The 13023-nt window shown below is 39.9% G+C and overlaps 1 protein-coding gene across 1 annotated transcript; it reads left to right on the forward strand.

Moving 5' to 3' along the window:
- The first annotated feature begins 225 nt into the window (after positions 1–225).
- Positions 226–12022, forward strand: LOC145437927 (uncharacterized). Its single transcript, XM_080315298.1, has 4 exons — positions 226–563; positions 1060–1234; positions 7678–7807; positions 11809–12022. Exons 1-4 carry the CDS (start codon positions 492–494, stop codon positions 12020–12022), a joined length of 591 nt encoding a protein of 196 aa, XP_080171424.1. The 5' UTR covers positions 226–491.
- The last annotated feature ends 1001 nt before the right edge of the window (positions 12023–13023 follow it).

Consider the following 13023-nt stretch of genomic DNA (forward strand, 5'->3'; position numbering starts at 1 on the left):
CTGCGCACACTCACCGACTCACTGCGCAGACCAATGGACAACAGTTCGTAACGACTGATAAAAAGGTCCTCACTTCGGATTTTTTGTGCGCAACTTAGATTTTCTCTGCGCAGAGGCCGTGTCAGCACTGCGCAATGTGCGCATTTGCGCACGTACGCAGCTTAGAGGGAACATTGTCCCTGATGTAAAATGCTATTTCGATATATGCGCAAATTATTTAGCCTATATGGACAAAGACATGCTTAAGCGATCGGGTGGTGGTTATGACTTCGATATCGTGGGGCTGGGCTATGCCTGCGATCTTCGTGGGAGCTGTGGCCATTATGGATTACGAACTGTACAAATATCCACATGGTGAAGATACCCCGGTGATGTAACTATTACAAAATGCAGCACACCAGTGCGAATATGAGGCCCATTTTTTAATCTTACGCAGATGTTGGATTGACCCAGAATACATCTTCTACCTTGCTGTCACGCCGACAATCGTAATGATTGGCTCGAATCTCATCACGTACGTCGTGCTATCGTATAAACTATGCAGAAATCGAGAATCTGGTTGGGTGAGTAGTCCGAACATGTTGGCATTCAATGTCATATGACACATAGTATTTGAAAACGTTCCTACTTTTTTTCGCCAAAGTAAGGACACACACCTCTATCTTATACTTCAACTAGTGGAATATCAACTGCATTATCGTATTAAACACAGAAATAACCATTTACTGCATATTAACTTAACCGATTTCGGAGACTTTTTGTGTTTTTATGATTACCAATACTCAAAGGAAATGCTGGTTGTACTTAAATCGAGCTCACCCAATCAATCAATCAACGATAGCCTGGCATTCCTGTGCAGAAATATGCTTTCCTGCGAAATATTTATTTCTATTCTAAGATTAGTTTAGAATTACAAACATAGTGAGGAATTTAGATAAAGGAACCTAATATCAGAAACTAGCCAACCAAATTCCATCACTTAATTTGCATGTATTGTTCCCGTTGTCAGGCCTTGATATATATTATTTTCGCACCCGCGCATTGTTATTTATTTAACAGAGCAAATCCTGGCGTTCAACGAGGCAATCTCAAAAGCGGAAATTACGAATCAACCTCAGCATAGTGACGTTATTGGGAATAACGTGGATTTTTGGATTCCTTCTAGTGGGAATTCCAGATGAAACTGCGGCTCTCGTCTTCGCGTATATTTTCACAATATTAAATTCGTTGCAAGGTAACAAGAAATGTTTGCTTGCAATCTTCTACCTTATGAAATTCAAAGCCGATATCGATTTTCTTATGGAGGTGTATATTTATCAATTAGCGCTCAGCAAATTACAAAACCATTTTTAATGTGTATTGTACACATACATTATAAAATTGACATCTTATGCGACAGACCGAAGCATCGAGCGGCAGCTGGGTTTTTCAAACTGAATGTCATTTCACCCAGTTCCTCTCTCAAATGACTCGGCATAGTCACATTAAGAAATTGTCACTCAAATGAAGTCATTTCCAATCCCCTCTTAATGAGTCATCATGCAGTAAAGCAATTAACATCTGTCAAATGTGTTCACCAGTCAGAGGATCGTGAAACATTTTAGTTTAATTTCATTACAGTGTGCAACATAGCATTTGTCCAGGAATTATTATATTATTTTCTGATTTACAATGGCCCAAATCAATGCAAATGAGCATTAATAAGCTTCAAACGTTGGTGCTAAACTTGTGAGAATAGATATTTTTAGTTTTTAATATTCAATCAAATCACGTAATTGTGCTAATATAGGGTTACCATATATTGGGAATCGGAAACGAGGACACTTTTTCAAAATTTTCAGTGTTACAATACCGGAGTAAAATCCGGAAAAATTGGTAAATTCATTCCGAGTTTGCACTTGATTGACTGAAAAGAGGGCTTCCAACTAGGCTACCGAAACACCTACTTGGTATGAGATTCGCGGATGCTTGACTAAAAAAAGTCGTCTTTCTGACTCAACTCCCGAAAGACCCGCCGGACCAATATTTGACACTAATCTCCTATATCTCAGTTTAAATATCAGGTACATTTAACCGAAAGTTTTAGAAAAGATGAGATTTGGACGTGTTCCGAGGCCACTTTAAAAAAGTTCAAAAAGAGGAAAAATCCTAAAAAAAGAGGACGTATGGTAACCCTATAGCCAGGGTTGCCATACCGTCCTTATTTCTAAGATTTGTCCTTATTTTGAAGGGCCACGTCTTAGAAAACTCCACTGTCCTTATTTCTAAGAAATGTCCTTATTTTCGACTTGCGTCCTTATTTTGTCTTATTTTCAACCACTATAGAACTTCGATCCTTTTCGTCTGGTGTCTCTGTTACATAACACTCTACAATTATGCTTTTGCGTCGAGATTTTATTACATCATAAATGAAAGGAACTCTCGTGACGTACACTCTACAGCAGGGGTGGCCAACCTTTTTGCCATTCACGGCCGCATTTCGACTATTACTGATGTAGCCTACGGCCGCATTTTGGGGCATAGTTGTAATGAACTAGCCGGACGCCGAATGCCCATGTTAGAGTGTCTATATGTCCATTTTTGGTGAACTCCGGACTAATCTATATAATCATATAGGCTTGAAACACGCACTGAAATCGCGAGTGCATGATCACTGGTCAATGGTGATGTCATGGGACTGGCCGTTGTCGCGGTAAGCGCGAAATTTTTTTCAGATTTACTAATGAATTTCGTGATTGATATCATTAGTTTTACATATTACTATTTGTTTTGGGGTATTCATGGTGTTTGTCGACTACTATGGTCAATTGGTCATTTACACCAAGCCGATATTCTTCTTATTTTCCGTAACTACCGACTTATAGCACGGTCCACCTCTAGGCTTTTTGTATGACACCGCTGACGCGGATGAGGTGGCGAGGAGCCTATAGGTAAACCTCCAACACTTAAGTATCGGGGTACATTGGCTCAGGTACCAACGGGGGGGGGGGGGGGTGACGACGTGCTGTTCAGGCCCCGAGTGAAGGTAAACCTAGACCCGAGCTTTCGTGTGATCCATGAAGCACTTTCTAATAACAAGGAGTTGCTGGAGCAGCTTGTTTCTAACGAAAAGTATGGAATGTATTATGCCAGGGGCTCGTATAAATACAAAGTATGTACAAAAACGCTTTTTCATGCTAATCTATTTTTTTCTACTTTTGGGTCCATGTCGATGGCAACCCTGCCTATAGCTTATATCAGCGTATAGGTCTTTTGTATTCCAAGTTAATTAATTTCAGTAACAACACAATCTTCTTCATTAATTTAGCAAAGAATTATATAATATTGATAATAATAATCTAATTGTCAATAATTATAAGATTAATTGGCTATGGTACAACAATTGTACTTTATTAAGTATTGGCGTTTCCCTGTACTTTTCGTGGAGAAGAGTGTCGCCTCGGACAGCTTCCCCACTTCATGACGTTTTTTTCGTGTTCGGCTAGTAAGGTCTTGTTCACCGGGCTCGCGGGATCTAAAGTTAAATCAGATATGTCTAGTTTGTCCACACAATACCAAAAATTCTACGACTGAAATAATCACGTGCGGATCTATTAACACACATTCCAAGTTGAAGGTGACTTTGTTACGTTCGGCTACGTTTTTCCATGCTATGATGACCCAATATTTTCAATTGTCAATGCCATTCCACTGTGACATCGCAATTAAAGATTCATGACGTTATGGTAAATCGAAAAATCAATCAATTAGAAACATGTTGTAAACAGATCCCTACTTTAAGCATGTTTTTTTTTCAAATGGATTTTTTTTTCAACCCTAAGAATAACTAAAATTTTGTTACAACAATATACGGTAATTATTGCCCAACAGAGCCCGCATGTTATCTAAAACAGCGGTACCGGTCCGCGACGACTTTCCTGCCGGTCCATCAGGCATTTAGCAATTTTATACCTTAATTCTAAGAAGCAATATGTTGAAGGCTTGTCCATTGATAAAATAAATGAAACAGCAAAATTTAAATCGATTGAGAACTTCGTGAGGTGAAATTTTAGGTCTGGAAACATTTGACTTGAAGTTCAAGCCGTGTCATTTGACGACATGCGAGCGACAAGTACGAGCTGATTCGCTAAAATGCTCAGTTCACAGGGCTTTGGAGCAGCCGTAAATTTAAACTGCTTCAGCTCCGGCTCCGGAGCTCTCTTCTATCATACATTAGCTCCGGCTCCAGCTCCGGAGCCGCATTATAACCACTGCTCCGGCTCCAGCTCCGGCTCCAGCTCTGAAATTATCGAATGGTCCTGTCAATATCATGGGTGGCCCGCAAATGTGGCCCGCGAGAGGGTTTTGTGTGGCCCGCGAGGTAATGTCCTATTATATTATCAAAATGAATTGTTGAGATTGTGAACTTGCAATGCAAACCAAAAATTACAATTCTGGCTGCGATACTTCGGATGTTGATGACTAAAATATCCGTTCCGACGCATTGGCAGATCAAGGGTGCCAGTCACATTTTCAGTAAATCGTCGTACATTACAATAAACTAAAATAGTAGTGAAATTTTTCTTCACGCTTCGCGTGTTTAATTGTCACACGATTTCTTGCTTGGTAGCCTACCGCCTACTGAAAATGAAAAAAACGCCTAATTTACCTGATTGAGTCTAAATGTATTAGCAATTACGGAAGAAAGTCTTTTCGCGTTTGCGCTCGTATAAAGTCGTCGACGGTGAAATGTAGGCACAAAATGATTGTCGCATATTATCGGAGACCTTCGATATCGATGTGTCCAGACGCCGAATATTCGTGTCCTTGCAAACTGAGCCAAGCGGGTGGTATACAATAGACCCGCAATACTCACATAGTTTATTTATAAACTTAGAAAATTTTACCCGCTTGGCGTGGCTAGTGGACCGCGCACTCGTTCGTCAATTGCAAGTACCCCTTTAGCCGAAAAGGTTGGCCATTCCTGATCTATATAGATTACTAATCTACTAATAGGTTAGTTATCTATAGTAATCTAGAGTCCGTCAGCCGTCAGTAACATCCGATGTAACAACAAAGACATATGGGTGCCGCCGTGCCGGCTTGTGACTTCATACTGAATACTTGTCAATTGTCAAACGCAATTTACTCCATGCCATTGCTGTGCACAGCATTAAAATTCAGGCCTGGTGTTCAATTATGATAAATCAGCAGATGTGGTTGTTGCATATATAATAGCATCTTATGAAATAGGTCGTAGCCGGAGCTACACCTCAAATAACGGGCTCCAGCTCCGGATCCGGATCCGGCTAAATTTTATGTAGAACTCCGGCTCCGAATCCAGCTCCGGTGAAACTGCACGGCTCCGGGGCTCCGGCTCCGGGCTCCGGCTCCAAAGCCCTGTCAGTTCACACGATGATTCGTTTTCCATTCATTCATTTTGTGCAGTAGCCTTGGCCTATCGTAACTGCCGGACCACAAACCCCCAATTGATGGGGGCCAAGCTTCAAGGGGGCCTAAAGTTATTTCGTGAATGAACATGAATTATAGAGTATTTTAGTTGAAACTTCATCCAACTTTTTTCAATTTTTTTACACGCTCGGTTTGATTTTGTGTCACTAAATACCTTGATTATTGAGTGCTTTTCCGCCAAGAAATACGCATGATTTATAAGATTAGGCATTTTCGGCGTCAGCCATTGCCGCGCCACGACGTACCAACAATAGATTAAGTTTAGGCCAACATAGGAAAACGTGTGCCAAAATTTGGCAGCGAGAACACCTTGACCGAAAACGTATGCCCTTTGTAGACCGAAAACCTTGATATGCATATGTCCAATTGTCCATATGCACCTAAATGGCTGGAGCTAAATTTCGCTGTCCTGGCAATCTGTACCCCACAGGAAAAACGCGATCTCACAGAGAAAAGGTATTTTCCAGTGAAGAAATAGCAATTTGGAATTCTGTGCGTCTTTTAGCTTAGTACGCTTGAGCGATTTCAATATCTATTTACCATACAACAGACAGTATAGGTCATGAATTGATGACATGCCACGAAGTAATTATTTGAAACAGTCCAGTGCGAATATGTTTGATTTTATTACATGCCCTAAATTTTCCAAGACGACACCTCGCTCACATATACCGGATAATCTGATAATTTCTAGAGGAAAAAAAACTTACAGTAATGTGTACGCAATTATCAATATTATTGACTGATTCGGTCATGAATTATAGAAAATCTCCGCGCATGGCGCGATTAGGCTACGTCAGTGGTTCCCAACCGGGGGAAATTCCCCCTGGGGGAATTTTGACATTTTTAGGGGGGAATGTGGCTTTGACGTTGTATTGGAAGATCCACAGGGCTCACAATGTGTGGCGAAATAGCGCGGTGGTAAACTCCAAAGCTGCAACACAAATGGGTTCTTGGTTAGAGTCCGACCGCGGTCGACTTCAGAATTCCTACCTAAGTGCTGGGGGTTTAGCTAGGCTCCTCTTTGCCATCTCATCCGTGTAAGCGGTGTCTTAAAAAAGCCTAGAAATGGCCCATGCTGTAAGTCGGCCACTACGGAATATAAAAAAATACAGAAAATTGGCCTGGCCCGCGACAGCCTCCCGACGAAATTGCTACTAAGCAGGAAAAAGTCAAGCTGAATTCAGCACAAGGCCGCTGGTGAAATTGTTTACGTTTTTAAGTCAACATATGAGCTAATGTGAAAAACATAGGAAATTCATCGATTCGACTCAAGGCCATAGCAAGCGTGCTTATAGTGATTTATGTTTCGTCAGCGGCTATACCCGACCGGTAAAAAAACAAGTCAAGTTTAGGTGTACTTTGCCACAGTGTAGGTAGTGCCGTCCGCATTCGACATAGTTCGCAGTTATCTGAATATGATTGTCCAGTAATTGCTCAGTCAAAAAAGCACCTTTTTTAGTCACAGGCAAATTTTTCATAGGATGGAATTTCAGCCCAAATATCGGCCAAGAGGGCCACTAAACGAAAAAGGTTGGCAACAACTGGGCTACGTAAACTCTCTGTCTGTACTGAGTAGAATGGGTGTGCTCAAAAGACCTGGGGAAAGCATCCGTTTAACTGTGGGGGGGGGGCAAGACCAATGTTTTTCGGGGATTGCCTGACGATGTGCCTTTTCGGTACTGGTTTTGTGTATAGCCATGAGCCAGGTATGGCTGTTGCCAGGTGTTTTCGTGCGGCCCACTGTATCCGTAATGACCAGAGAAGCCTACACCTGGTGGTAGTGGGCAATGACAAGCTTGTTGGTGCGACTCCGAAACACTTCTTCTCTCGATCTTGTCGAAGAGAAGAATATTATTCGAGTTGGCGTGGTCGGTTAAATCAACGGCAAACGGCGCGAAAGACTGTAAACGACTCTCGGCGGTAGCACGTTTATTCGGGAAAGGCAATTTTACCTCGACTGAGAAGACTCACTACCGTAAAATCACATGCATGCCATCATGAACATAATTAATTACGATCAAAACCCTAAATAATTTCACTCTTTAGCACCCTAGCAAAAAAAACGGCTTCATACTTAAATTTTGGGTAGATTTCAATTTCCGAAATTCCACCGGTCCGCCAGATATTTCTTGAAATTTTACCGGTCCGCGAGGTGAAAAAGGTTGAGAACGACTGATCTAAAATGCAAGCAGATACTATAATATTGTATTTACGATATTCAAGGGTTCTTCCTTCTGATCATGTACGTGATGAGAAATCCAGAAACTTGGCTTGCATTAAGGAAACAGCTAACGACTCTATATGATACACTGGGGTTCGGGAACAGCGTATCCGCAGATACGAAGACTAACAGGTACGGATAAGTTCAAATAGTTTTCAAAATCAGATTTCTAAATACACCGGACAATCGTAATATCGACGTCAATGTAAAATCGTGTAACCCAGGGGTGGGGAAACGTTTCAGCTCGTGGCCCACATTCAGCGTCAAAATCCAATTGCGGGTCGCTCGATATTAAATTGAGATTATTAGCTTGAACGCCATCTTTTTATTTAACAATATGGTGACCAGGGTTGTAATGAAACGAGTCATGACTCGACTCGAGTCAGACTCGAGTCACGATTTTTTTGTGACTCGACTTGACTCGAGTCATTTTCTTGAAATAGGAAAATGACTCGACTCGACTCGAGTCAATATTGGGATTGACTCGACTTGTACTCGAGTCATTACGCATGACTCGACCCAAGTAATTGACTTGGCTTATTTTATATGACTTGATGATGAAGAAATTTGGGAATCGTAATGGCTAGATCAACGCATCTGACGAATTTTGACGACATCGCTATTTGTCGCTACTGCTTTCGTTGCACTCGTCTAATATCAGATATGCCACCGTAAAAACAACAGACAATGGTACATATAGTAGCAATGCATTATACAAAATCATCCTGTGATGAAGAGGTAAGCCGCAATCCAAGTACTCAAGACTTTTCAATTATACAAACAATCGAAGCGAAGTTTAATTAGAGCCAATGAAATGACCCAGAAGGTCAAGTACTGGGAAGACTGATAAGCTCAGGTGTAGATTTGAAGGCGATGATTCTTTGCATTTTTGGGCGACTACGAAGAATGAGTATCCAATGCTCTTCAGTGTGGTTCAAAAATGCTTGTCAATTCCTGTATCTAGTGCACCAGTTGAATGGGAATTCAGCAGATGTGGATTTATTCCAAGGCCATGTCGCTATAACTTATATGAGGATCTCCTTTCCACTTCAGCATTTTTGAAGTGTAACTCAATGATTTGATCTGCTGTCTGTGAAAAAACACAATACCCTCCGCCCATTTAACGTTTTGTTAGGTATGTGAATTGTGCACGTGAGTAATAATGAATGGCTAATGTTGTGTGATGTTTGTACAATAGGGCTGTTCAAAAATAATTTCTTTTTTATTTTAATGAGTGGCTACTTGATAAAATTGTTATGTTGCATAAAAAGAACACTGAATCTGGCTTATTTTAAAAAGTTGAATCAATGATATGAGAGGAGAAAATTTTATATTTGAAAATAAATGAAGTGTTTTTAGTGAGAAATTATTTCATATAATATAATAACGTACTAGTAGCAAGACGACTATTTTTTCATATCCAAAATATTCCACTCTAATTAATTTCCTTTTTCTAGTTGGAATTGAGCCAATTTTGCTATGAATCATATTTTACCCAATATAACAATATCAAGAGGTACCCGGTAAAATTAGAAAGTCTCCATTTGTAATTAATCCAAAATTTCCTCTCATAGTAGTAACGCTCCGGCGGCTATTTCGGGAGTTGAACAGGAAAGTTGACCTTTTTTTTAGTCAACAACCTGATAATGTGAAAGAAAAACTGTACCTCCACATAAAAGTGCATCTGTTGATTCTCTATCAGCTGGTATCTAGACGTGAATTCGTTGGTTCTATATCAGCTATAAGCTAATTCAGGATTGAAAACATGAGTTGAACATGACTTCAATGCAGTGACTTGGATTCGGACTCGAGTCATAACACTATGACTCGGACTTGACCCTTTAAACGGTGACTTGGACTCGGACTCGACTCGGTGATGAATTGAAAATGACTCGACTTGACTCGAGTCAATACTAAAAAAGTAAGATTGACTCGAGACTCGGAACCATGTGACTTGGTTACAACCCTGATGGTGACTGAGGAAATATCCAGCCATTAGATATGCATATATTTAAAACAAACCAAACATTGATTTGATGATGTCAGAAACATGGCAAAAAGTTATGTTAATGGACTCACCCTCGATATCAAATTTGTAAGAATTGGGGATGACTGTCGAATGTGCCGCTTCTTAGAAGAGGATGTAAATTTGAATCTATGAGGAACGATCCGTTCATAGATTTGATGATTATACTTTAGTTTTACCTCAAGGACATACTCGTGATCCGAATTTGACCTTGTGACTTTCTGTGATGTTGAGCAATTCAAACCTTTTAAAATGTCTGGGACTTAAAATCAGGTTATGCGCCAGCAATAAAATAATCATAATATTAAGATTATAAATTATCCTTGCCATGGTAAAATGTATCAAAAATAAGTTCAGTCAATTCGCTGCCATAATTACATTATCCACACATGAGTATATTTCTTGAGGATTTCGCGGGCCGCAAAAAACAGTGTCTCAGGCCGCAGTTTTCCCACCCCTTGTGTAACCCATGTGGACGTATAGATAGGAGCCTGGCTATATATGAGATAATCGGCGCTCTCTTTGCGAGTCCGTCATGATGTTACTTCGCTAAACAAAACGCCTCATTTATTACCTTATATATAAGCTGTATTCTTATTTCGGAGGGTGAGGGTAGCTAATAGAGCTAAATTATCGGAGCGGAGGCAGCCAGCACTAATTATGGCTCACCTTATTACCGCGCTGACCGAATATCCGGCTACAAATCTATTCGTTGCTGGACGATTCTATATATATATAAATATATATTTCATAAGTATGTAAATATGCGACATCGCGATGTGCAATGGTACAATATTCTGCATGGGTACTTCGATGAAACCTTGTTAAAATATTGCCATTACATGATGGCAAAAACTATCGTTCACGGTAATATTTAGCGATAAAACATCATATGCAATTATTACATAAAGATTTTCTGTGCGTAGGCATGTTTCATTTGTTTCATGATTAGTATGCTTCATTATTTTGCTTGATTTTGCTATTGTATCATCGGTCCGCACCCAACGAATTTTGTGCGTGAATCGAAAAAAATTCCACTCAAGGAAAGTACTGAAAAAAATAATAGGCGCCATTATATAGCCTGATACAAGCCCTAGTACTAGACTTCATAATAAAATGATTGCTGGTTTGTTCGTGTTGAAGGTTACAAAGAAAAATGTATATGTCTATCTAAATATAGTTTAGACCCCCCAAAACAAAGAACATCTGTGAGAGACCGCATTGCTCGCGCACGTCGAATTTTATTGTATGCGAGGAAAGATTTTGCCAGCATGCAATTGTAGACAAGTTCTCGGAGTGTAATCATGGAATTATCATAGAGAATTTTCAAAGTATTTTCGGTCCCAGTGATCCATCGGTACCACATCTCCCTTGCAATCATTTCCATTGTTGCTGTATTTATATGAACTCTTCATTCTAACCAATGATTGCTGTACGAACCAGATTTTCAATTAAAAAACGTCTAGTATTAAATCAGGAGGTTGACACAATATGTGGGCCGTGGGCCCATTTATTTGTCGACATTCGCCAATGGACCAAGGTAACAAAAGTTTCGGCACCACTGCTGTAATCTCTAATTCGCTTGTTATGTCGTCTGGAGCGATAGCATATAGCAGTGAATACTAAACTGTGTTCCGCAACAGTTTTTTCGGTGTCCTGCGAAATTTTTGACAATTCTGAAAAATAATTGTATAATATAATTTAATGAATAAACTCATAAACAAGAAATCCTTCCGTAAATCAAGGGCATATATTGATCGGAGCTTCATTCGCACGGCAATAATGTATTCCATAATATGTAGTTAATAACTTTGGGTATTGTTAATCTATTTGTAAGTTATGAATCTTTTGCAGTTGAAGAACAGCTCATTGATTTACGAAATGAGCAGTTTAAAAAATCGATGTGTTTTGACTGTCTGCTTACCAATCCTTTGCCCTGATTGCTGTACAAGTAAGCTAATTATAAAGTCGTTGCATCCTTAGAGCTATATTGACGGATCCGTAAGTGACTTACCCCTTCAGTTCATCTCCACCAATGCAAATTCATCCGTTACTTCGTGATTTCGGATTCTCATGTGTGTTGACCTGACATATCATCATTTTGCAGCACTGGTACAGTGAATGTACTAAGCAGATCTACCTTCAGACGGATGCAAGAATTTGCAGCCATGCATTATAGACCGCAACTTCCAGCAGTGGATCAAGTCGACGTCATCGCAGACGCGTTGTCTGGTGCATCTATCAGTAGGCGACCGAAGAATGATTGTGGTGCTGATGTTGCAGTGGAAAAGCAAACTAGGAAAAATGTCAAGGCTCATTGAGATCTATGCTGCAACTTTGCAACTAAACATACCTATTCCTTACCATATCCCATTATACATGCAATTGAAAATGAATATATTCAAATAAATAACTCTTCTCGTCAACAAATGTCCAAAAATTTGCGAATGATCGTATTTACGACTCTGTGCCGATATTGTTTCACAAGGTCAAACCTGGCAAGAAAAAAAAATCACATTCCCTATTTATGATCATAAAATATGACGGGCGGGTTAATCGTGAATGAAAATTGTGACTTGAACTGGACCTTCCGTAGTATTACTCGAACTCGGACTGACTTGGTGACAAAATAAAGATGACACCGAGTGACTTGGTTACAAGCAATGGACGCAGCAAACTATTCGCGTGCCACGGAGAATATGGAAATACTTCAGAAAATAGTCATATACATCTTTGGCGCCTTTATCAATGTTATTAATGCCACTTAATTTAGGCGAGCAACGTAGTGGCATGCTCCACCGCAGAAACACCAATGGATTGGGTGGCGATTGACGTTTCCATTACTATAACTCAATATATTTATGTTGGTATTTATCTGTTCGAGCATTCGAAAGGAATTCTTGCATCGTGCGGCAATGGCATATGATTAATGGCCTATATATCAGGAGTATGATTAGACTACACTGGTCAAATGCTGTGATATCAGATGAATCACTGTTAAATTCTAAAATTTTCTAGCTATAGTTGTGACACGTGAAATGTACGTTGTATGCATAACCATAACGGGACAGCTTTTATGGTGTCATGATGCATTTTTCCTTTTGCATGGTGTCTATATCACATCGTTTTGATAAATTATGCTCACTCACTATCAAGTATAACATTTTTTTAAATGCTTAAAAATGTGATTTTTTTTCTTGCCAGGCTTGAAATGTCATAGTGCTGAGTCAAATTTTCACGATGCGCGCGGGATGTCAGTCTGCGGGGTCAGCTCACTTTCCGTCGGACAGTTTCATCCCGTCAAATAACAACTACTTCAAAA

Source organism: Botryllus schlosseri, chromosome 4 (assembly GCF_051294905.1).
Source record: "Botryllus schlosseri isolate E-star chromosome 4, Bs_hap1, whole genome shotgun sequence".
In the NCBI taxonomy this organism is placed as follows: domain Eukaryota; kingdom Metazoa; phylum Chordata; class Ascidiacea; order Stolidobranchia; family Styelidae; genus Botryllus; species Botryllus schlosseri.